The 27596-nt window shown below is 36.1% G+C and overlaps 1 protein-coding gene and 1 pseudogene across 8 annotated transcripts in view; both read right to left on the bottom strand.

Moving 5' to 3' along the window:
* Positions 1-27596, bottom strand: part of TMTC1 (transmembrane O-mannosyltransferase targeting cadherins 1) — a 476780-nt gene that overhangs the window by 191979 nt on the left and 257205 nt on the right. For 7 of the 8 annotated variants that reach the window (XM_039882400.1, XM_039882401.1, XM_039882395.1 and 4 more), the window contains 4 exons: positions 26482-26659; positions 17749-17822; positions 15138-15314; positions 11338-11544 (listed from right to left, as the gene is read on the bottom strand). In XM_039882400.1, coding sequence (XP_039738334.1) covers positions 11338-11544; positions 15138-15314; positions 17749-17822; positions 26482-26637 — 614 coding nt within the window. In that variant the 5' untranslated portion in view covers positions 26638-26659. The remainder of the gene's footprint in view (positions 1-11337; positions 11545-15137; positions 15315-17748; positions 17823-26481; positions 26660-27596) is intronic. The other variant, XM_039882402.1, reaches the window with a different exon arrangement.
* On the bottom strand, positions 5457-5578 carry LOC120618659 (uncharacterized; annotated as a pseudogene).

Genomic DNA, 27596 nt, shown 5'->3' with positions numbered 1-27596 from the left:
CACATCATTTAAAACAGAATGCTAGGCACTGATTATACGTAGTTAACCCTGAAAGCAATGTTATGAGGTACTCGTTTGTTATTATTCACATTTTACAGATGAAACTGAGGCCTAAAGAGATTAACTAATGTGCTAAGTCACAGACAGCACGGGTCACAGAGCTGCATCAGAACCAGGCAGTGTGACTCCAGGACCACTCCACTCTCCCCTTCCCATCTCTCAGAAGCTGCAGAGGGTTATTACATTGACTACTGTCAGTTTCCTCAGTCCCAGGGCCACTCTGACCTCACTGAATCACTTGTGAGAATGTCTTTGATTGACATAAAAACCATAATCGAAGGGAAATTCTTAATATCCTTTTGAAATTTGTTTACTTATTATCACATTTTTTTTATTCCTAATGCCAAAACCTAACAGCCATTTTGATGGCATAGAGAGGTCTGAAGAGTTAGGTAAAGGTCCCAGCTGTTACCAAACTCATGTTTCTTTTTCTTCCAGAATTAACACATTTTGATAAAAATTTCCATCTTCTGAACACGTTCTGCCTTCTCCCTCTCCCAGCTGCAACCTGACAAAATTTGCAATTGGGTTGGCTTTATGCCTTGATGTGAGCTTGAATTTCTTATGAATTACTTCTCTTTTCACTCCTTATCAGTCCTTCTCTGTCTGTATGCCTTCAATAATTTTTCTGTACTCAACACATCATGTTCTTTTCTTCACCTGTTTCAATATTGCTCTTCTCACTCTATTGTTTTTCTTGGGAGGCTTCCCATTTCTTTGTTTTGACAACTCAAGGCCATTTTTTTTCCATTGCAGTTTCCACAGAATATTAACATATGTGAAGCTGTTTACTTATTTTTCTTTGAAAAGAAAAATAATCCAACACATCCAACATCCAACACTTTACTGAGGAAAATAACTTGTTTCTGAGATTATTTCTGGCGTTTTTATACCTTTACATAATGCAATGATCCCCTGTTCTCTTTCACTCAACCTGGGAACTTAATATGCCCTAAAATATATGTTGGTATATCTGCTTTCTCACTGAGCAGACAAAAGGCATCTATTTAAGCTATGATTCATTCTTTCTTAATCTAATACTGCCTTTTGTATTCTAACATTTCACATGTCTCTCAAACTTCAGGGAAGTTCATGGATAATATCCACAGGGATAATGTATTTTTTCTGAGCATCCACTTGAGCTTGCCTATCTCTAATAAGGCCACATGTCTTTTCAACCTAAAGAATAGCTGACATGCTATGATTTTTTTTTCAAGAGGGTTCTAAAAGACACAAGACTTTTTCATATGGATGAACCTCTGACCCTTTCCCAGAATATCAGTATTTCTCCTTGCATGTCCTCCCATTTGGCATGTCTTTTCTTTGGGCTGCCACAGATGGGTGCCTATGCCATTTAGCAAGTGTTTAATCAATATTTGTGAAATTGCACTCATCGAAGTGATGACATTTCATAAACACTCTAGCATAAAAGTCGTTGGGCACGGAAGAAAGTTGACTGCACTTGTAACTCAGGTGCAAAGTCTCAAAGGTGAGGTAAGTACTGCTGAGAGACACTGTTGCCTCAGATGGACCAAGGGGTCAGGAGGGTCTCAGGGCCAGCGGGACAGAAGATGCCACACCTGTTCTTGGCCAAGCATCAGTGGTACAGCAGATGCTTTTTCAGGTGACAAGAAAGCACAAGAACAGACACATCTCTAAATCAACCTCATGAGATTTAGGGCTTTCCCACATTAGATCTGTCTGGGTTACTCCAGATCCAAAGATACTCTTCAGGTCTATTACAGATGTAGGTTAAGCTTAGAGATTACCATGGGTACATTTTCTTCCCAGCCACATGACCTTCCAATCCATTTTCTATGTGGAAATTGACTATAGGATGAGCTTAACCAGAGGCTGGACCATAATTGGGCAGGAAAGATATGGTAACAGAAAACAGCCTACATAGACTAAACTTAGGAAATTATATCTTCTATGGAGATAAGAAAGGGAATGATGCCAAAGGCAATATTAAGGTAGACTTCAGCTATACCAATACTGTTTTTGTCTTTAGGAAAAGCAAAAAATAAATGACCGGAAATAAATATGACCAAACATAATATGGGTGTTTGTTATATTATTTTTCATATTCACGTGAATACTTTAAATTTCTCAGACCAAAAAAAAGTAAAGAAGAAAAGCAACCTTTATCCTTATTCACTTTGGTGACAATAAATTCTGACCAAGCCTGTATATCAGATTCTAAGTTTTAGAGCTTGAATATAAGAAACAGAGTTTTGTTTTCACAGAAGGAAAATAGTACGTTGACTTGAAGGCCTCTATTGAGGCAATTTTGCCCAAAAGAGATTCTAGAATTTTTTCCCTTGTTTACCTTTAATAATGATGGAGCAACAGTATGCTTAACTGCTGGGTGCATGGATCCTGAGTCACACAAAGTGGATTTAAGTCTCAGATTTCTCATTTAATAGCAGTATAAACTTGGATTAAGTGATTACCACAACTATATCGTAGGAATGGTTAGTAATAATTGTTATAAATTGCATGAAGTATGTAAAGGGTTTAGCAAAGGGCCCAGCACAACACAAGCACCCAATTGCACTTATTATTGTGCACTAATCTGAAGATATCTAGTCTTTCTACAGTTGGGCATGGCAGGGATAAGCTGTTTGTTTAATACATCTGGGATGGTACTTTTCGATGTCTTGAAAGTTTTGGCTTAATTATTTATTAGCTCTTTTCCACCAAGAAGTAAAAGAGAGCCAATATGAAATGCTTATCACAAGCCAGGAGATAAACATGGATCAGCTCATTTAACTGTCATCATTTCCTTGGGAAATAAGTCTTTCCACCATGTTTACGTATGTGAAAGGCAAGGCTCAGGGAGGCTGCATAAGGTACACAGCATTACATGGATAGAAAATGGAAGTTCAAGGACTTGAAACCATATCCATTTGACTTCATTATATAGGCTGCCTCAGGTTGCAGAGGGTCAAGCTGTTTAAAATGTTTCCTGGAAATAACTGCCAGAAACTTCTAGACAGGATTATTTGTGGCAAAAGCAGAAGTATCTTGGGAGCATTATTACGCTCCTCTTTTCTCTGCACTTCATGGAGCCCGAGTAGCTTCACCCCATTTTACACGCTGGGTATGAATGTTCTGCTTGGCTCTTGGTCTTGTCATCATTCTGGAAATAACAGGGATTTCTCTGTTTAGAGCACCCAGCTCAGCACTTTTTAGAAGGATATTCTTTACCTTAAAGTAAAATGATGGGTGGGATGTGTCACATTTCATTTGTAAGCAGTCATTAAATATCATTTTTCAAAAGATCTCTAAAGTGACACTGAGCTAGCTGTTCAGCGATAGATGCATTCCTAGGCCCTGGTTATTGTGTCTTCTAGATGGCTGTGTTGCTCTGTGGTGAAACTTCTTTACGAGTTATTTCTGAAAGGCGGATTGTGTGTGTGTGTTGAGAAAGTATTGCTTTGTAGACTTCTGATTGTGAATTTTTAAAATTAATGCATATCTAAGAAAGACATTCACTGTGGGCATTCCAACGCAGTGTTTCATTGTGCTCATGGTGGTACACAGCCTGGAAAATAGTTCTCTTTCAAAAAAACAATCAGCAACACTACATTGCTCAGATTTTTCATAAATAGCAATGAAGGACAATAATGAGAGCATTAATGTTTCAGACATCATCTTGGCCATCAACTATTATCACATATGTATTTTCTGCTTAAAAGTACCTGGAGACTGGCATCCATTCTCAACTTATCTGAAAGGTTTACCTGTTGGTTGTGGCCGTAAATTATGTACTTTAAAGAATAGAATAACAAACTGCATTGAAGATATATGTAGTCTCTCACTACTTTACTTGAAAACCAAAAGTGCAGTTTTATAATTAAATAGACAACTCTTATTAATCAAAACTTTTTTCATCATAAATGCAGTATAGATCATAAATCTTTTTACAAAGTCACATTCTTTTCACAGTCACAGAGAAAATTTGCTTAAGGGAGCTAAATGCAAAGTATAAAAAAGAAATCTATAATGAAGACTAACCTGTCAGGAACTAAGAGCACTACCACTCAAAAGCTGAAATGTATTGGTTATTTATTAGGTACTGAGGGCATGTCTAGCTCTTAACATAAGACAGACATTATTCCTTCCCTTCATCCAACTCTGGCTGGTTGTTTGTGTTTGGTTGTTTTATTTATTTTCTGAATTATGATATATTAATTGCCTCTATCCCCCTAAAAGTCCATACTTATGTTCCCTTTAAAGACTTTACCAATCCTTTTAGAGGTTAAATTGTTAAGAGCAAATCTTTAATGCCAGGTTTCTCATGGAGACTGCTGCTTAGGGGGATTTTAAAATCAACATGCATTTTCTAGATTATATATAAAGTAATAAAGATCATGGTTTGGATAATATGAATAACATTAGAAATTCATAAATCTATAACATGAAACACTCTTCCTAGATTGTTATAAGTCAAATATCTACAAAGCTAGTTTTTTTTTTATTTTCAACCTAATGATTTGTTTATTAAAGTGACGTTTTATTCAATAGTAATTCTAAATACATAGAAAATTTAATTTAAAAAGTCAACCACTATTTTCAGAAACTAAGTACATCTTTTGAAACAACTTATAATGAGGATGGCATTCACTACTTAAGAATAAGTGTTAACACAGGAATTCTATTATCCTCTAAACCTTGCTGAACTTTCCCTCATTACAAGAATGTTTTATTTAAAATCATTCCCCTCCAAAATATTGTAGTCTTATGAAAAAAGAGAAAATAACTAAATATACTAACAAGTCAAATCATGACTATACTACTTTCTTTCATAAAAATGGCAAAGAAAAGGTGAATGCTACAGAAAGGTTCCTAAACAATAATTCTTCCACATTGACTTCAGCATAAAATAATCATGGTTGGGGGAAGCCACATCCTAACACTGCCATTTATAAAAAGCCACAATTAAAAAGTTATATCAAGCTCTTTTCATATATTAACTCATTTGTTCCTCAGAATATCTCATGGAGTAGGTACTAGTATTACTGCCTTCTACACATGAGGAAACTGAGACACAGAGAATTGAAGTAATTTATCAAAATCATATATACCTGGTAAGCAGTGGAGCAGAACTGGAAGCCAAGCAGTCTGATGTGAGTCCATGCTCTTTACTGCTGTGTAAACATTTACCTCATAAGTTTTTATAAGAATTAAAATTGTAAGCTATACATAAAACCTAGAAGATGATTCCTGGCCATTGGTAAATGTGACTTCATGGGAGCTACATAAGTACCCAAAATGCTGATATTGATGAAAATCATGATCGTGATGCTTGCTTCTGAACCACAAGAGAATTGTCAAATCATTTGTATTCCCACAAAAGTTCCCTCTAAACTCTTCTTCTTCTTTTTTTTAAATGTCTATAGCACCCGGTCTTCCTAGGTGGTGGTCTCCCATCCAAGTACTAACCAGGCCCAACTCTGCTTAGCTTTCGAGATCAGACGAGATTGGGCACGTTCAGGGTGGCATGGCCGTAGACTTAAACTCTTCTTGAATTAAAAGATATATGTATTTTAAGATTGCATTGTTTTTTAAGATTCAATCTACCTAATATACCAGATCAAAGTGTGTGGCAGACAATTTTCAGAGCAACAAACTGGAAATCCTACCAAATTATCTGAAACCACCATGATCTACTATTGCTGGGTGTAAAATAACATTCTCATGAAAGAATTATTTATATATGCCCTGAATGCTTATTTTACAATGTTAAGATGAACTGATACTGTTTTTATTACAATCACTCAACAATTGTTCAGCAGGCTATATTAAAAGAGAGAAAAAATATTAATCTGGATGACAGTAGACATTAACTAAAAGAGCAACGAAATCAGCAGTAAACTCCCTACAACATCTTCAAAATCCTAGTCATGTCCATCAAAAGAAGAGAGAAATGCTTGGTGGCACGGAAGTCACCCAGCCTCATAACCACACAGGACAGAGGTTGAGTATTCCATATTGTTGAGCTGATGAAAAAGCATGGGCCTGGGATCCTCTTCTAAGGAACCTACTCTAGCAGTGGCAAAATTGCATGCCAACCAGAAATGCCTACGTTCTGATATTTTTTTTTCAACATATGTCCCTGTTCCTCTGGTTGGAAAGCAAATGCCTAAGCTTGCTTGCTCTGCACCGAGAGGAAAAAAAAAAAAACTTATCATCCACTGACTGAAATTCACAGGGGATCGAAGATTGCCAAGAATTGTACCCAATCAAGATGAAGCAGAACGAACCAAAGGCTGTCAATAGTTAAGAACTCTACCAACTGCTATCCATAAATTAAAAGAAATTTTGCCTCCTTAGCATGTGATTTATTTGGAAGAAGCTTTCAGTGCTAAATTCTGAAAGAAGCCAAGAAATACTTTATTGAAATGATCCATTTTAGTGCTGAGCTCAGTTCAAGAATCAAAGCAGATTTCAATAAGCTTTCAGATGAATTCATCAAGGTAACCCCTGCTTTACCACATACTCTGGTCAGTGAAGGCCATAATATTTATATGTCTCCTTAAATCCCCTGACTTTAATTACCTCACAATTTCCCTTTAGTGCCAAACTGGTTCAGGAGGAATAACATCACTCTCAATGAATGGTTAGGAAATAGTAAGAGGAAAAAAAAAAAAAGTCTTCAAATTCTCTATCCATTAAAGGGAATACTTTTCTGGTAAGCTCTATATTAGAGAAAGGCTATTATAGAGAAAGTTGGGAGCCCAACTTGGGTAAATCGACTCACCAAAAGAAAATTAAAGGCACATTAATGACTCTCTCCCCATAGACACAGTTCACAATTAAGAAGTCTAGTAACTCTGACACAGTTTAGTTTTGAAAGTAACTTGTTCATTTAATTGAAGGTGGTTTGTGTTTTTACCCTGGATTCATTATTGAGGTTTACCCTTGCACTAAATTTTAAGTAGGGGAAGGGATTTATCAATATGAACTCACAAACTTCACTTTTAAATGTTGGATAACTTTCTGCATAGACTTATGTTAACTTGACACCTCTTTCCTTTGGTCACTTCACTCTTGAAAGCAGCAGCTAAGTAATTGAAAATGATTATCTGAGATCAGTCAATGAGAGAGGAGTATAAAATGGTGGGGGTGGGGTTGGCATAAGAGAACCTAGGTATTTATCAGTAATACAGGCTTTCAACACAGATTTTGCTCTGTCACCTCCAAATCTCACTTCACTAGGTCAATAAGTTTCTCTCAATGCAGATATGAGGTTGTTAATAATGATATGAAACACATTTGCCCTACTCATAAGATCATAAATGTGGAATAAACATTCAAAATCCCACCTCAGGAGTTTAATCTTCATAGCATTTCTTACTTCAGGGAAAAGTAGTATAATGCAAGGTCTACAGAAAGAAAGCATCAAAGCAACACTTATAAGATCAGTTACCTATTCCATCAGGGAAAGTCAAAATATTTATATGTCTCCCTAAGTCCCTTGACCTTAATTATCTCACAAATTCATTTTAGCACCAAATTGTTATCTAATCCTAAACATGTCTCAGTTTCTGGATTTGCATGCCAATATACAAGGTATTTACAAGAAAAATGTTTAAGACCCACTGAAGTAAAAAAATCCAACAACTGTCTCACCCAGAAAGATAGAAAATGAGCCCATTTTAAGTGAAACTACCATGATCATCATCCAGCTAAGTTCCATGAGGGCAGAGCTTTGTTGACATCACTGCCAAAAATGGTGCCTGGACCACAGTAGGTGCTCAGTAAATAATGCTGAATAAATGATCCATGACAGACCCTGCAGGGCAGCAGAAAACAAGGAAACGAGCAAGAATTTGAGGCAAAAACTGTCTTCAGTGCTATTGGGATCACTGTTATTTAAATATTAAATCAATCAAGTATATATATAAAATGACTATGATATATAGGCATATCTACATATATGAGTTCTGAAGATAAAATTTCATGTAGAATTCACTGAGCTTTCTAATGTGAAAGGGAAAGTGTGTCCATGTGGGAATGAATTTGATATAATGAAGAGGGTGGGGGGAAGGAATGCTTACATAAAAAACATTTCTCATGTCACATGGAGTGAGTAAAAGGTAGTAGTAACTGAAATTTCATCTAATTCTAGAGTTTATAAACTAAGTCAGATTTTTCATTGTACTTCCTACCTATAAGCCAATCATCAAGTCACATAGAAAAACAGGCATTTAAATAAATGACTTGCAGTAGGATTTTTCCCTGCGTTTGGTAACTTCTGAAAACATTTTACCTGATGGTATTTAGCCAGTTTTTTTGTCAGCCTAATGTCATTCACGCAATGCAAATACATACTAGCAAACAGCCTTGAAGTTCAATCAAAAAAAAAAAGAAAGAAATTCCCGCACAAACTCATTTCCTTGCTACACACTGCTGGTTCACCATTTTCACAATGTGTCCTGGTGTTAGGAAACCCATACAAAAATAATAATATTCATAATATTAAACTACCAATAATAATGTTGCTGCATGCCATGCACTGAATGGCCACTGTGTACCAGGCACCTGACAACCAATATGAGAGTAAGGTGCTGCCATTACTATTACTTCTCCCTTTTGGAGATGAGAAAACTGAGACCCACATAAATAAAATAACTTGTCCAGGACCAAGTGAGCGAAGGAGCCAGGATTTAAACACTGTCTGCAGATATCTTAAGCAATAAGATAGCATCGGCTCTTTGAACTTTTTTTGCTTTACTTGATCACCTTCTACCAAAAGCACAATCATAGTTTTCAAAAACATTTTTTAATACAAATCAAATTTATACTCAAATATATGACATGTTTCCTCTCCAAAGAGGGAAAGTATATAACTTTTCTCTCCAAGGATGCATAATGGTCCTTCCTGCCCACAAACAGGTTAATTTAGTAAGAATCTGACCCAGTTATTTATGTCTATTGTCTATTAAGCAGTGGAAATATTATATAATGGTGGGCTACAGCATTCCCTCCCAACTCCACGCTCAGTGACATCACATTTGTAGCTTGAAATTGGCCATGACAGGAGAATTTGCACAGAAATTGGCAAACACTTCAAGACAGGATTTCCTTTCTTTAGAAGCCAGGTATTAAACATTTACCACCATACCACTGGTATTCATATTTTATTTTAACCCTTTCTGCTACAGCATCTTTCATCTCTACTCACTACAAGTTATCTACATATATACATATGTCCATCACATTTAAAATAAAAATGAAAACAAAAACCTAAACCCCTCCAGTTAATATCCTTTCCCCCCATTCTTCATTGCCAAATTTACTAAAAATGTTCTATATGCTTAATTCCAACTCTTTCTTATCATCTCATTTATTTATTCATTTTACATATAGTTGAGCAACTACTCTTGATAAAAGGAATCAAGGACATAAAAATGTGAGCAAAAACAAACATGGCCCCTGCCATCGTGGAATTTACATTGCAGTCTGACTTCTGTCCCACCTTGAAAGTCTACAATGTTCTTTTAATGCTTTTTTCCTCCCCTTTTACCTCCTTAAAAACAATTTACATACAAATTTTCCAAATGTTTCATCTTGTTTTCCTCCACAGCCTTCCAAAAAAAAAAGTCAAGATTGCTTTAATGTTTTGACTATTTCTCTTTTTCCTCAGGAATTTCATGCATTACTGTTATTTTATCCTCCTCCTAATCCTCAGAAAACCCATGTCTCCCCCTCTTCCATATCAGTAACTGACACCACAGTCCACTCAACTGTTTAAGCCAGAAATCCAAAAATACTTGTTTCCTTCCTTTTCCTCAGTCGCGCTCCAAATATCAGCAAGCCCTACTGAATTTATATCTAAAAGATATCCCAAATCTAATGCATCTCTCCATCCCAATCTCCATCACCTTGGCCAAGACTTTCTCTTTCATTCAGTCTGAATAAAAGCCTCCTAGCCTATCTCCTTGTTGTTATCTTGCTCTCCAACATCATGTACCATGAAGAATCCAGAGCGAGCATTTTAACGTAATCATTTCTCTCCACATTAAAAAAAAAAAAAAAAAAAAAAAAGCCTCCAAAATCTTTCCATACTACTTGGAATAAAATTGAAACTTGCTTCCATGGCTAACACGGCCCTTCATCTGGGCCCTGCCCACTTCCGGAGCACATCCCGTCCAATCCCTACTTGCTCATTATGCCAACTCTGTCCAGATCTTTATAAATCTTTGCAGGGCTAGCTCCTCCTCTCATTCAGGAGGATTCAGGAGGCTTTCTCTGACCAATCAATGCAAATTTTCCCTGCCCAGGTCGCTCTGTCACTTTCCACCACATTGGTCATTCATTGTTGGTTATTCAGTATCTCTCTTCCTCCATCAGAAAGGAAGCTATGCAAGAGCAAAGACCTTGTCTTTCTTATTCATCAGGATGTCTCTGGTAGCTAGAACAGTGCCTAGCACATGGTAGACACTCAATAGATATTTGTTGATGAAAAAATGAATAGAATAAGATTTAAAAAAAAAAAAACAGTAAAAGGGAGGAATAATGAGAAACAAAGAGCCTGAGAAGAGGAATTTTTCTAGAACTGCATGGAAAAATAAGAACAGCAATCTGAAGTGGTAAAGTGCTAATGTTATAAATCAAATTTCCGTCTTTATTAAATTCTGACTTGCCCATGGCTTTGTCTATTTTAGAGGCAACCTCATTTAGTGAAAACCTGTTCTGATAAATGTATCTTAATTTTCTTGGCTAGGTCAAAATATTTTTAAAAAGAAAGAAAAACCTTAAAATTTAAAGATTTTCCTGCATCCTCAAAAACATTTCTGAGAGACAGAGTCCCCTGGGCTTCCTCCCATACTTGTGCTGTAATAAATTCCTATCACACACACAGAGCAGGAAAAGATAGAGAAAGGGGAAGGTAGAGTGCTCTCCTCCCCCAGAAAACCAAGAGTGCTGATTTTCCAATGCCCTGTTCTTCCATCAGGGAAGCAAGAAAACCTTAATTGAAGCTTCACAGACCCAGACCTCACACTCTGCTTCCAAGTAACAGCGAATAGCAGGGCTATTTGTGAATAGCAATAGCTACTTCTTTCTTATCTAATCTAATACAGGAAAGAAAAGGAAGAAGAGAAGGGAAGAAAGGAGGAACAAAGGGAAGGAAAGAAGGGAGAGAGAGAAACAAAGAGAGACGGGGTGGTCACATAGAATGGCCTCGGCGCTTCAGTTTTCCTGTCATGCCACAGAGGTGATGCTGGATGGTGAAAACACTCGTGACCCAGGAGCCCAGCCCAGTACCTCATCAGGGACCACACAGCTCGAGGAGACACCGGGAATCCACTGCTCTTGGGCTGCGGTGGCAATGGGGAGTGGCAGCCACTCCAAGATCCTTTGTGAGGAAACCGTTGCTGCTTCCCGTTCTCCCGAAGAGAGTGCGCTGGCAGTGAGGTGGGCTGGGGGCTCCCAGGCTGCAGTGGGCTGCACTGATGGACGACCCCATTGTTCCTAAGCAGAGTTGAACAGAATGACAAGGCTTGCAACGAGAAACAGCGATCCCCTGTCCCATCCCAAAGTCCTGCTCTTGGAAATAACCATTCTCAAGCCTTTCATCTACTGTTTCTGGTATGGATCAATGTATTTTTAAAATAACATAATTACAATATTTTTTTTTCAATTTTAGAACTTATCTTGACTTTCTAATATAGAAAACTAGGACTCAGTCCTTCTTACATGGTCACCAACACCACACACACACACACACACACACACACACACACGCACTCACACGCCCTCTCTTCACTCTCCATACTCCAAATATATGTGTCTCATAATGTTTAACTGAAGTGGTATTCAGTATTTAAATAATTATGATCTTGTAAAATACTGTTCATAGCTGACCCATCCAATGTACTCTGATTACATTTTTCTTTCATAAATCCTCAGAGATATAATTCATAGCCACTGGATGGCCCAAAGTTAAAAAGTCTGATCATACCAACAATAGTGAGAATGTGGAGCAAAAGGATTCTGAGACACTGCTACAATCATTTCAAGAGCTATGCCTCAGCATGTAACACAGTGAATATGTGACTATCTGTGGTCCCAGAAACCCCATTCCTATAGTTAAATCCCAGAGAAACCCACATATATTTTCACAAGAAAATTCATTTCAGCATACTTTATAACAACAAAAATTGTGGAAATAATCTAAATTCCAAATCTAGAAAATTAAATAAATGAATTATGATAATTAAATGCTGTACATCAGTTAAAATAAATGAATTATAGCTAGATGTGTCAATAATGATGTATCTCAAAAGCCCTATGTTAAATTAAAAGAAAAACAAGTGATACCATTTATACTGTTTCAAAATATGTTAAATGATACTATTTTGTATTTGCTGGTGTAGTATGATGAATACATATGAAGTAACAGCATAAAAATAATCATAGAAATGAAAAGTCCCAAATTCAAGATTGTGGTTACTTCTAGGGAGAGTGAGTGGTTAGGAAATGGGGTCAGAAAATGTCATTCTCTGAATGTTGGAAATTATATTCTAATTTTAAAAAACGAAAGAAAAATAATGTAACTTTCAGGAGCTCATCTTTCACTAAAAATGTTTCTTCTTAAAGGTGACATTAAATAAAAGATATCCCACTCCATTCATGTGACTCAATCTTAAAATTTAGGAATAAATTGTTCTTTATGTAGGAAAATACTTGCAACTTTTGTTTCTGTTCTTTCCTGCTGCCTGAATCATACAAGACCTCAAGAACAACCTAGTGACCATGTTTATTCTAAATTAGCAGATAAAGTGGGAGTGGATCCCTAAGTGTTTGTGCAAAACTCTGTAGGTGTTCATTATTTTGGGAGAAAGGGACACATTTCTGTGAGAGTCTCAGCAGGGTCATGACCCCTGATACACTCAGAACCTCTGAGCTGGTCTCATGATACAAATGTGAGCCCACGACATGAGCAGCAGATGTTCTGGAAGGCTTCCAGTTCCCTGTTCTGCGCTCCTTCCATGGAGGAGGGGTGCTCAGAAGTAACCTTATGACTCTGGAGTCACTGGGTAGGGGTCCTAATCCTGGCTCCACTCAGCATCAGGTGACTCTGGAAAGGTTACTTTCTGCGCCTTTTTTCTCCTCTGTAAAATGAGGGTAACAATTACTGTGAGCATTAAGTGACTTTATACCTATAAATGGCCAGGCATGCACAGTGCCTGTCACATGGCCAGAACTCAAGAGATATTAACTATCATGAGCCAGGTCTCCCTGTTAGATGCTCTGGATTCTTTCTTAGCATTTTCACAGCTTTATCAGTTACTCATGTAATTGCTTATGTAATGTCTGTCTCCCCCAATATTGTGCATGCTCCTGAGGGAAGGAATCTTATCTCTTGTTCTTGGCCAAGTACAGAATGAGTATGTGTTGAATGGGTGGATAAAAGGATAAAGGAAAGAATGATGTTTCCACTTATGCAGAGCTGCTGGTTGTGAAAGCTAAAAGTTACAAAAAAAAAAAAAGTACATGTTATAAGCTGTGCAACTTCTAAACTACATATCAGCAATATCATTCCTTCCTTATTCCTTCTATAGAACTTCTAGCAGTGTAGTATGATGAAGGTCAGGAAAGATTATTAAAGAAATAAAAGAGACTATTATCCCCTTTGAAAAAAGCCTGGCTCAACAGTAACTGAATGAAGAGAAAAGGAGTGTAGGCAACGGTGGGCTGGGGAGTCCCAAGACCAGAGGAGACATGACTTCAATGATGAGGTTAAAATTGCCAGGGTGGGACCAAAGGACAGGGTCTACAGTCAGTTGTCACGTCCTTCTGCTGTCAGTGAGGCAAATCAGAAAGACACTAGGAAGCCGAGACAAAAAAGATGCAAGAAGAAAGTGAAAAAATGGGAAGCAAGAGGGGTTTATAGGTTGGTTGTTTTCCAAAAAAAATAAAAATAAAAAAATAAGGTGAGCAATGCAATTACTCCCATCAGCTGAGAGGATGTAGAGAAAAAAGACACTCTCATATAAGCCAAGGGGAGGTCTTCTAGCTCATGGCTTTCTTGGCATGAGCTTGGGTCAGAATGATAACTGGATTCTTTCCCTTTACACGCCTGAGATTTACAGCGAGCCAACAGAGCACTAAACTCTATTTAAATGATCTCCAAGTACACCCAGGCAAGAAGGTGATCAGAATTTAATGATTAATCTCAGCTGGTTGCCAGTCAATAATCTTGCTCTTGCCTTTATGTCAAGAAGTATAAAGAGGCAGGGCATAGAATAAAAAGGCAGGATTTTTTTAAAGATAAATTTCTTTCTCAGACAAGGTAGGAAAATAAATCAACCACATTTTTTAAAGTTCGATAAGGGCCTTATAATTACTGAAAAAATGGGGCCTGAATGTCAATTTGTGAGTTATTATGGGTTCGACAGGGGAAGAAAATTACAGCATGTGTTTGAACTTTTAATATGGCTTAGTTATTCTTATCATCTATAGTCCACATGAAAAAATGAATGTGCCTCACACTCACATTTTTTAAAATGAAAATGGGTTACTAAATAAACTTGTTCTTTAATTTGAATATGATGTGTGAGTATTCCTGTATGGTTTGGACTGGCCCGTTGTGGAATTCCAAAACGAGACTTAAGTAACAGTATCATCTGTAGAGTAAACAAGAGACTCCAACTTAGCAGTGCTCTTTGATGGATAACATTCATTTGAATGCAGAGATTCAAGGCAAGCTGTTAACAAGCCCGTTATCATTCGCAACCACTTTTCCCTGTGAATCAAGATTTCTCAGTAGTTTGCAACCAGAAAATACAGCTAACATAAACTTGCCAAAAGCATGGAACTTTTCAATTCCAAATTTGGGGCTCACAAAAACTTTTGGCCTCCACTGATTTTTCTTAAAGTGTGAAGAGTTTGAACATATATAATAGATTTATCTTAATGAAAGAAGCCTTGTTTATTATATTATGGTCTAAGGTCTAAGGTCAAGACGTTATCCCTTTTTTAATGAAAGTTTGGAAACTACTGATTTAAATAATTTTTCTCTGCACATGCAATGCTTGACACCAAACATTCAAAGGACTCACAATTTCTCTTGCTTGTGAGATAAGGAAAAGAGATCATAAACCAAGCAGACTCCAAACACCGTGATGCCCGTCTCCTTCACCAGCATTGCGCAGGTCCCCAGGAACAAACTGAGCAGCAAGAAGAAGGGAGAAGCTGTGGGAGGAAAACACTCCCCAACACAACACTGGTCCACACTCCTGAAAAACAAATCAAGATTCTTTTAATCTAAGAAAGGTGGGTCACCAAGAAATACCACCTTTTAACAACAATTTCGCTGTATTCTAAATGAAAATGGGCTACTAAATAAATTTGTTCTAACATCAATTTTATTTTATTCTAAGTAAGCAGGTGAGAAAAAATTTCTCAAAGAATAGAATTATTTAAAATTGCAAAGATGGAAAAAAGTAAATGCCTGAGACTAAATTTAATACTTGAATTGAAGTATATAAAAATTATAGCAAAATATGGCATATAACGAATGAACACTGAAAGCCATTTAAAATGCCACCGTAGAGATATATTTGGTGACATGGAGAGATGTTTAAATGAATATACTTTAAGTGAGTAATACAGGTTACTAAGCCATATGCATGAACTCCAGAGCCCGGTCTCCAGGATTCAAATCATAGCTCTACAGTTAACGAACAGGGTAATAAATGGTAGCTTATTTTGCCCCTCTGTGTCCCTTATCCATGCAATGGGATCACAGTGTTAAAGGGAGGATTCAATAAGTGACTTAATATATGTCAAGTGTTTATCATCATTATTATTATTATTTTAGTGAAGGTATCTGATATGCTTTTATCCCCAAAACAATCAGTGGGGATATATGTATAAACACACCAAAACATAATCATCACTTCTCTTTGTGATGAAAATACAGATGCTTTAGTCTTTTTCTTTTCTTCTGGCTAATTCGTATTTTTAAATTTCTTTTCCATGAGGATGTATTAGGTAAAGTTTGTTTTTTCTCAGTATAATTTCCAGCAGGGATTTTCAAGAACCTTCCATCACTATAAAGCCTTTTTTCACTTTACACAGCGGAAGGAGCCCCACACCAAGAAACATCACTGTTCCTTCAGCAGGTGCCACACCCATCTGCACTTACTCTTGTGAAATAGAGGCCAATATTTCTGTATTTGTTACATCATCTTACCCTTACTGTTATGTCTTGGAACAAGTAAATAAAATCATATGCCAAACGTGAAGTAGATATGCATTCTTCTCCAAAGCTGGTCTATAGCTTAAATTGCTAAAAGTGAGAATGGTATGCAACAACAAAACCTCTAATACTATTATCATATAGATATGGATATACTGCAAGCCTAATCATGTTCTCAAATATATCAACCACACAGAAAAAACCTAAGAGAACAAGTTTAAACTAAATTCTGTTATTAATCCTGTTCTAACACTAAACAGGAAACAATTGTTCGATTTAGGCTTATATTTTTAAGCTTTTCACAACACCTTTTTATGTGACTAGCAACGCAGTGAAAGGTCACAAAGCCAAAACTAGAAAAAAAAATGGTACTAATAAGAGGCTCCACTCTTTAAACTTTATAAGAATTAATTAATTTCATTCTTGATCCAAGGTCTAAATTGGGTTTCCCAATTTCAGCACTATTGGCATTTTGGGGAAGATGGTTCTTTGTTGTAAGGGCTGCCCTACACATTGCAGGATCCTTGGCCTATCCAGTTTTGACAAGCAAAAATGTTTCCAGACATTGTCAAATGTCCCCTCGGGGGCACAAATTTGCTCCATATTGAGAACCACTGGTTTCGAACAGTGTTCCTCAGAGTAACCGGGCTTTGTAAGATTACAGGTCAATAAACTGATCCAAAGATCAAGGTTCACAAATCTTTAACCAGGCAGCTCTCCACAAAGGAGGGCGACATGGTTCACTGGCCCCCTTTCTCTGGGCCATGCTCTGAGTCATCTGCCCTATTTACATTCTCTTTTCAACCTGCCCCTTTTCCATGTGGATATGTCACAGTTCAGGTAAGAACCTGGTCGCATTGCAGAGGAGAGGGGCAACATAATGGGAAATTGTTTTATTGCTTTTCAGTCTCCCAAAGCAAGGAACTTCTGTATTTTGATGAAAGACTGGGTAAATTGGAAAACCATATTCAAGAAACAGTATTTTCAATTCGGTCTTATCGTTTTAAGCTCTAAGCTACTTCAATGAGGACAAGAAAGAGGAAGAAACATTAGCACCAAACTGAAAAGAAAAAAATTAAACAAATCAAAGGCAAATAAGATAAGGGACTACATCCAATATATTTTGGCTCAGCGCTAAGATTCCAAATTTCATTCTCAGTAAGAAACTACAAGTAAGAAGCAAGAGCTTGTCTTCTTGGTAATGGAAATGCAGTTCCTATAAATGGCTCTGACATGGTTCAGAATGTGGCTGGAAAAGAGAACAGCCTAGCACTTGGTAAGGAGAGGGTTTCCTATCCCAGGGCTCCAGGAAGTTTTGAGCATTTCACTGCCAAGAAGCCTCCTCTCTCTGGCAGATGCTCAGTCTACACACACACACACACACACACACACACACACACACAGAGCAGAAATTTCCAGGGGACAGCATGACCGTAGTCCCACAGAAGGATATGCTTAGTTATACATACCTATTGTAGGAGAGAAAGGCCAACAGAAACAGCAGGCATGCTAACACGTCAGCTCTGCCAACAATTCCGGCCACCTAGGATGTGTGAAAAAAATTGAAAAATAAAAACCTGAGAAAATTACTTTCAGAAAACTATTACAGAAACATATTTGACTTTAGATGAATGTAAGGTATAATAAAATAGAAAATACATAGTTCTTCAAATTCTGATACATGACAAACCATCTCTGGTTATCATGGATATATCTAACAATAATTATCTAACAGAAGGATAAAAAGAAGAAGAGGCAATATTTTCATGCTTAACTTCGTTTCTAACCTTCCTTCTATAGAAGGTTAATTTGCAGCATTAAAGTTTATTCATGTATTGGTTTATTCAAAAATATTTTTTGAGTACTAAGTGCCAAACACTGTGTTAGTCTTTGGGCACCAGAGTGCTAATGAAGCAGAGGATATTTACAGAGAAAATAAGTTGAGGAATCAATAATTTTGATAAGAATGGAATGAGTATGAAATTATGATTGGTATATGTGAGTATATGTGCATGTGTGTGTGTATTTCTAAGCTCTGTCACTGAGAGGGCCGAGAATCAAAATACCCCAGTGGCAAAGAGCCATCTTGGCACTAACTCAAGCTATTCTTCCACTAAAGAGAACACAGATTCCAGGGCTGAGGCTGAGGAGATACAAGAGGAGCTTGGATCATCTTCTCATGTTAGAAAGTAAGAAAGTCCTCAAACACTGACAGGTACATGTCAAAAAGACATAGAGGCCAATGACAAATGGCTCCCACTGATCAAATATGAGACAATTTTAACTTCAAAATAAATAAGAACATTAATAAATTATAAACCATTGAAAAATCTGACATCCATCAATGCATACCGATAATAAATATATGAATGGATGGATGGATGGATGGATGGATGGATGGATGGATGGATGGATGGATGGGTACATGTATAAGTGTATACATACATATAGTAAGAAGTGAATAGGAAAGAATGGAGAGCTCTTCTTTACATTAAAAAGTCAGTTGAATGTAGAGAGAGTAATGCAATTGGAAAATAGCCGTTTTGCTTCCATAAGAGTAAAGACTGGATTGAGTAAAAAACCTCACAAAATATCAATGGATGCTGAATCCACTGTGAAAGTTTGATGAAGTAAAAGATATTTTCATGGCTTCAAAATATTTCTTCACTGATTACTTATTAGCTAGAAAAATAAAAAGAATAATTATATTATGGAGAAAATGTGTTACACTGCATTACATCTTGACTGGGAAATCGAACTTAACCTCACAAATAAAAGGCAAATGAATGTGGCATGCTTCTGCATGTGATATCCTAAGAAGGGCACAACATCACCTATGTAGTATTTCAGCCAGGAATATATAAACCGAAATATAATCATGAGAAAACATAAGACGAACTCAAAATCAGAACATTGTATTAAAATATATAAATAAATATATTTTATATTAATAAAGTATAAAATGTAGTAATTCTATATTACTATTTCGTAACATTAAAATCTTATTATGCTTCAATATTTTCTAATTTATATCGTGATTTACTAATTATGTCACAACTCATTATAATCTATCATAATATTGCATATAGTATATTATTATATATTACAGGTATAATATATTATACTTACATGATATACTATATATGCATATATTTTTCCTTTACATTTATATACTTTTATATTTTACATATTTATTATGTATTTACATATAAGTTATATTATTTTATTTATATCAAATTTTAATAAACTATAAGTATAAATCATATATTATAAATTATATAATACGTAATATGCATCATATATTTATATCATATTTATGTTATAATTATATATGGCATATATTATACCATTATTGATTGCAATATCATAAAAAATCATATTAATATCATTTTATATTATGTATATTCTAACAAATTTTAAATTATATTTAAAGCTATATATTACATTATAGAGAGATATGAAGGCTGGTAACTGTTCCAAACTTAAGAAGACTAAAGAGAAATGATGACTAATGACCTTAATTTTAGAATAAAACTAAATTATTGAGGTATAAATGGACATAAATTATGCGACCTGCTCTCAATGCTGCAGGAAAACAAAAAATTTTTTATATATTGAGGACGAAAGAGAAGAAAAATGATAAAACGAATGTGACAAAATTTTTTAAATTGATGAATTTGGATAAAGAGTATATTTTTTAAGTTTGCTATATTTTTAATGCGTTATTCAGAAAAAGGCCAAAATGGAAGAGGCATGGGAAATAGAGGGCTATTATTTTGCTACTTAAAATGCATGTGCATTTCTCTTAACTTTTTGAAATCTGAGAAATAAAACTGTAAAGGAATAAAACAAGGTATGTCTCAACGAATGCTTCAAAGAGGTCAAAGGCCACATATGAGCTGACTCTTAAAGATAAGGAGAATTTCCACAAGAGGAATGAACAGTTTTAGCATTTCAGGCACAGAAAACCGCATCATCCAAATCATACAAGGACCTGAAGTCCACGGCATATTAGAGAAACAATGACTAACAGCAAAAACTAGTTTCCTGGGAAATACAGCTGTAAATATTCTCATATAATGAGCACACTTTGCAGTCATAAAGGAGAGGCGATGACACACTCATAGAGCTGGACCATGCCAAGCTTGAAGACAGACTCCTCTTGCCATGTGACTGAGACTCAATTTTGTTATCTTTAATTTGATATTTGGTTTTGTTATCTTTAAAATGAGTATACACCCCCTACATCATGTACTGTTGTAATTAATGAGATGATATGTATAAAGTGCCTGCTCAACACTGGTGCCCTTCTTTCTTCCTTTTTCCTACAGAGAAAGGGGGTCAGACTCAGCACTGAGACAGGTTGTTATACGTGACTTATGGAAATTATCTTTTTACTTTAAGGATTACGTATATGATGTTTAACTTATTAGATAATCTAATATCTATTAGTTAAAATAGAAATAAAAAGTAATTCAATTATATACCTACATATGGATAGCAAGTCACGCAAGAATAAAAATTTTAGTCCAGTCTACACCAAGAGAAACCTGGACATGGCCAGATAATTTCATTGGCAGTACAGAGTTGAAAGCCATTACCTAATGTGGCTGCTTAGACTATATACTCTTCATTGATCCATTAACCTATGAAGAGCTTGAGTGCCAAATCAGGAGGACTTCATGGCTCAAGGGAAATAGGCAGTGACAATATGGTTGTCACTTCAGTGTTAAGGCCAAGCTCAGACTCATAGTCTATAAAGCAACGACTGCACACAGTTCACCTATGAAGCTCAAATCTGCTTGTTCAGTCTACACCATTATCTCTATGAGCACTGAGCTCGGTACCAACTGCAAGGCCTCCTGAGGGTTAAACAGAGAGAACAGCTAGCCAGCAACAAAGTCTTGGGATAAGGCCAGGCCTCTAGGCCCAGAGGAACACCCGTCATAGTACAACTGATGTGTCCCACTCAGACAACAGCAAGACCTGCAAGCTCATATTGGGCACAGCAAGCTGGAATGAGGCAGTTACAAGCTAGGCAAGCATAACTAATGCATTAAAGAAGCCTGAAGCCCTGCTTCTCGAATTGCAGCCAGTTAGTGCTGCTCAGAAATAGCAGCAGCAGCAGAATGTGCCAGGTGGATGTGCCCAAATATAAAGAATGTAGTATCCCTTGGAGCAAAAGTTAAGAGGGGATGTTAAAATATTAGTGGCTAATACTGATAGACTACTGCCAATTTCAAACCACCAAGACTTCATCAAATACCTATTCTATTTCCCTATTGAGCTGGGGTCTCTGGGGCAAGGGAGTTAGATGTTTGTCAGCAACTACTATGTGTTTAGACTAGCCATTCACTGTGATTCAATTAGTATCATGTTCAGTAACTGCATGTTTTATTCCAGTCGACAAACATTTTCCAAATGCCTCCTTATTGCCAGGTATTATGCCAGCTGGAGAGATATAACCTACCTCAAGGAGTTTAACATCTGGTAAGGAGTCAAAAGAGCATATTAATATTAATAATACAGAAAACTGCATGTATCATAAAAAGGAGTAATCATTGCCCTGGGAAGACTCAAGGGATTAATTTTGACTGTAGGATCTGGGAAGGCTTCATGGAAAGGCCGGCCTTAATACACTGAAACTTAAAAGACGACAGACAAGGAGGGGGAATGTGAAGCCTGGGCCAGAGAGGGAATGCAGAAGAGTTCCAGGCAGAGGAAAGAGGTCTGAAAACATATGGGGTGTTTTTGGAAGGGAAGGCCTAAAGAGATGAGAGCACTGAGTAAATGAAAAGGGGGCGGGAGTGGGCAGTGGGAAGCTAAGATGGAACGTTAAGTTGGAGCCCCTTTGGCTTGATTCTGTGACAACGTCAGCTGAACAGTAGGGTATTAGGAAGTACAAAAGGACTTGCTCAAAAATAAATGAAATGGATAGCATGTATTTCTGCCTCATGCTGCAGGTTTCCATCTCCAAGGGGATAGTTGTAACCGCAGAACTGTGTCTTTAAATATTCAAACAATGGAAAAACATCAGTGAATTGAGTAGAATTTAAATAATGTAACATTCAGATCTCTGAGCAAGCTTAACAGAATCACATGTGGATATTGCCAATTAAGGAATTAATTTGCTCCCAAAACGTATTACTTCTTAGGATAACACTCATAGGATTTATATAAAGTATACTATATGTATAGTTATTAATCATTTTATCTGCAAGGATGAGTTCTATTAGTGTCAGACAGAGCCAGGAACATACACTTAATACATGGCAACAGCTGAAGTCTGGGCTGACTGATTAGATCATTACCATTCTCTCCTATGTGCTCTTGTCCCAGCTCTGGAAACGTTGACCTTAACTTTCAACTCCATGTGTCAGCATTTCCTACTCTTGCTTTTGACTTAAGTGCATTCCTTCAGAACCAGTAATGTCTTTAGGATGATTAAGTTTTAATTCTCCTAGGAGAATTACAATATTTTTCCCAATTTCTCTACTGATTTTTCTCATGATTCAGATTCAGAAAAACATATAAATTTCCCAAGAAATATACTGTCAAGAAACCCTTCCAAGAATTACAGGCCTTAAATGAAGAAAGGTCTGGGTCTACCTGATTCATTGCTATATGCCTGCACTGAGGACTACATTACAGTCTCACAAATATTTGTTGCAATATCGAGTAAATAAGTGAATGTGTTCCTGTCTACTTAAATTAAATTGGAAATATTTTTTCCCTTTGCTGGGATTCTTGTTTTATTACAACATATTATATTGTCTTCTATGTATTTTCGTGTAGGTGCTTTAGCTTTTCTAAGAGACCGTGAACCAATTGTAAGTAGGGAACCTGTTATCTACCCCCTGGGCACCCAGCAGAATACCTGTAACAAGTAAGTACTCGTTAACTATTTGATGATTACATAATGAATAAAGCAAATCCTTAATCATATCAAAATGTTTAACCTAAAACCCTTCCACTCCATAATTTAAATCTTCCATTCTTCCTGAGATAACTTATGTTCCCATTTTTGTTTTTGTTTAACAAAGGGGAGCTATATCCCTCACGAACTCTCCCCCCCACCACTATGGTCCATTTTATTTTTTTAAATAATTTATCACTATGTCTTCTATAAAGCACATCTTTTTTCTATTTCTCTGTCCTCCTCCTTAGAAACCTGGACTAATATCTATAATTAAAAAATAGTCTCTTGATTTTACTTCCTAGTATTGATTGTCAATGTAGGTTAAATTTCTTTGCCTCTTTTTTACCTCTCTCATCTCTTTGTGAATGCAAATTGTTTCTCTAACACTTTTCCCTAAATAAGTGTCCAACCCTTAGACTCCTTTACTGTTGTAACTGTGTTAGCATGGATTATTTTTTTATCAGTACAAAAGTTTGCTGAAACTCTTTTTGAAAGGCCATTTTGCTAATAGAATTTTCCTTTTTTATTTAGAATTCAACCTAACTTTATCAGCTCTTGATCACACTACCAAAGGTTATCTGCATTTTATGTTCTCCCACTCTGCAAGCAGAGAATTAAGACTGTTTTTGTTCCATGCATTTGTTCTTTCCTGCAAAAATCTTCCCCAAGACATTCTTATCACAGATTTTCAACTGTACTTTAAAAATTGTCAGAAATGTAACAGTGTCTATGGGCTTAGATTTTAAAACTGCCTTTGACCCAGCATCATATATTCTACATGGCTAGTAGTAGCCTTTTATTAGTATTTCTTTTCACATTACATCCAAAAAGAATATTAAAAACATGTATCTCTCTCATCTTTTAAAATTAATACCTAAAATTTTTCATCATAACTTTAAATACTTGAAAGAATCTAACCCCCTACGCACTGTAAATATTGACATTTTAAAATAAGGCTTGATGTTACGGTTTTAAATTTACCAAACGGAATCTGAAATGTACCATAGCAATTTGAAGCTCATCATTTACCATTTATACAACATGAACAAGATCTTCTTTAAATGGTAGACATTTACACCCTTCTCCCTGAACTCATATTTCCATTTTATTTCCCCCTCATCATTTCTTCTTAATGTGTTATATACTTATGCTTCAAACAATTTTATTGCCTCTCTCTATAATATAATACATATATAATTACATTTATTTTTTAAATTTCTTGTGACCATAAATTTCTGTTAATTTTAAAAATTTGTATTATTTTATTAGCATTAATGTGCAATTATTCAATTCATCATAAACAAATTAGAAAAAACTGATAAATAATCATCAAATATAAAAATACATCTCTAAGTAACAGATATAGCAGCTTCCTTTTCAATAAATTTAGTGGTCTATGGTTGACTATTACCTTTGTTAGAATAAGAAAGCATGCAGCACCAATTCTATTCCTAGCTTTCATCTTTAGACTGTTCACAGAAATGAAAACAGAACTAGCCGTAATAGCTGTGACTTCATTCTTTGAACACAAAGAATGTGATCTATTATCTGCAAAATCATAGTGATCTATTATCTTACATATCATTTAATGACCTACCAGCTAACGATTCAATCAAGTCCTCCTTTAATTTGGTTGAAAGCAAATAATTTAAGCATACCCATCACTGGAGTTACCTGTCAACAGAGTCATTCACTTTCACAATCTCTTAGAAGTACAGCAAAAAGGCTTTACCAAGACTTTCCAAAAGAACTGTTACTTATACCACACAGCCTTCCACTTAAAGGCAACTTGTTCAGTCTAAGATCCTCAGAAAGAGCTGGGAAAATAATCTTTAATAATGTAATTTTTTAATAAAGTGAATTTTTTCTTAATCACTTCTAATAAATACAATTTTGTCAAAATGTTAGGTTTAAGATTTAGAAATTTGTTTGTGGAAAATGTCCATATTATAGCCTAACTGGCAAAACCAGTCCTCATTATCAAACCAAATAGCCAAATCAGACTTTTTGTGTCAGTTCAAATGAATATATTATTATGCATCCCCATGATAATCATCTCACTTCTGAATTCAGAACTCAATACAGGATACCATACCCTACTTCCTATGCCATGCTCCATGCTTCATCGAAATTTGTATAAGACAGAAAGATATGTAGCCCTACTTTGGGTTTATTACACGTTAATTGAAGGAGGCTTTGCTGACACCAAGACATTAAATTGTCTCTTTGTAAGGAGCCTTGGAGGTTTGTATGCCTGGGGCATAGTAAGTTTCTGATATATGAGAGACCTTCCTCCCTCCCTCCCTTTCTCCCTCTCCTCCTCCTCTTTCTCTTCCTCTTCCTCTTCCTCCTCCTCCTCCTCTCCTCCTCCTCCTCCTTCTTCTTCTTATCTTTTCTCTCTCTCTCTCTCTCTCTTTCTTTCTCTCTTTCTTTTCTTTCTTTCTTTATTGAGAGAAGGGCAATTGAAAAGAGAAAAGGGAAAGGAGAACCAATTTGACACCTTTACCCCAGGTGTGTTCTCAGACAGATTAACTTTAGGAAAATATCCAGATGCAAGCTGAGGCTCTGGAAATAATCCTTTGAAAACTGTGTTGTCCGTGAACCCCTTGGAAAGTTTTCATCTACCTCTAGCAATAGACATAAAATAAACCAACTGTGGTTACTGAGATAAGAAACAAGGTAACGTAATAATTCCATCTCTGAGCATGATTAAGTCAATATTTTAAAGAGGGCCAGATATCCAAACTATCTATTTTTCTAAATAAATTCATCATCCACAAAATAACTACACTTCCAATACCTTGGGAAATTTTTTGTTAGTCTCCTAAGTCTGTTTTTCTAACTTGAAGAATGTCAGCCTAACTTCGTGTAGTCTTCCTCCTAGCACTTATAGTTCTGTCATAAATATTATAAATATAAAGCAGAGTGAGAGAAGGTAAAATATAAATGTAGAGCAGAAACAATGACCCAGCATGATAAGTATCTCAAAATGTCCTTTGCTGTTTAAAACATATTAGAACTTAAATTTTCTGCAAATAACAAAGTGTAGCTATTTATTCCTACCTACAATAATAACAGTGGTTAATTAGAAAAGCAGTTAAATCCTGGAGATGCAATAAGGCCATGTGAACATTAGAAAAGAAATGCTGTCAGGCAGAATGATTTGTATTAAATATAAACACTTTAGTAAAGCGTGGAATTAATATGATTTAGAAAAGGAACAATTTTGTTTAGTTTTCTTTTCTTTTTTTGGTTCATTATTTCACTGAGTTCCGAGACTCACCGCCTCAGTGTGAATAGGATGCACAGCAAAAAGCAATGCTGTAACAAAAGCAAGTCCACGATTCTTGAAGACAGTTTTGTCACAGGTATACATCAGCACAAGAGTCACCAGGCAGTGTAAAATTACATTTACTGCATGAAAGTAGAAGGGGTTCATGCCAGTCAAAAATATGTTTAACCTGTAAAAAAAAAAAAAAAAAAAAAAAAAAAGACAAAAACAAAAACAGTTACACACAGAGCATAAGCACAAGGCAATCAGAGGGAATCCATCAATAATTCAAATAATTATTTTTAATGACTTCCAACATCAGGTTACTCTACATATTTGAGTATCCCCTTTATTCTATCTCAGAATTTTCCTATCTGCGGAAATTATTGCAAATGCAATACAATACTATTTCAGAAAACTTTGTGGCCTCACCGGGAAGGCAGACAGATAGGTGCTGAACCTGCTGTCTATGGCAATTAACCGCCGCCCCCCCACCTCACCCCTGCACTATACTCTTGCTCCACTACCAGCTCTTCCTAAGCAGCTGAGTGTCCAAAGGCAAGTCTACGCTGGAGATGAGAAAGAAACCACAAGGCTGTGACTATGGTCACAGTTGGACAAACCAGGCATAAATGTGTTCTCTCACCCACGATGCCACCAGGAACCAAATTTCCAGATTCTGCACCCAAAATCATCAGTAATTACCACCTACACAAGGGGGCTTCAGAGCACCTACAGGCTATTAACAACTGCAGCTGAAATTAAAAAGACGAGCAGAAATATAGCATTTAAGAATTTGTATTAAATGTTTTCTAACATAAATTCCCACAGATCCTAGAATTAGAATTCTAAGATTATGATGAAGAAACTAAAAATAAAACCACAAAAGGAATTTTATTGTTCAACATCTTTTAAAAAATACTTTCCTGAGATAGAAATGCAGAACAGAGACACTTCTGAAAGTTGGTTTAAATTTAATAACAGGACATAATGTCCCGAATTGAGTCTGTGGGATTATAGAAAATATACAGTTGTATAGAGTATGGTTCTTTGGGGAGAGCAAATATACCCTAAGTGGTATTGCCTATAGTTGTCTATACTCCAGCCAATTTCTCCAAAACGGCAAT

The sequence above is a fragment of the Pteropus medius genome, unplaced genomic scaffold, assembly GCF_902729225.1.
Source record: "Pteropus medius unplaced genomic scaffold, Ma_sr-lr_union100, whole genome shotgun sequence".
Classification (NCBI taxonomy): domain Eukaryota; kingdom Metazoa; phylum Chordata; class Mammalia; order Chiroptera; family Pteropodidae; genus Pteropus; species Pteropus medius.
This window is presented reverse-complemented; position numbering and strand designations above follow the sequence as displayed.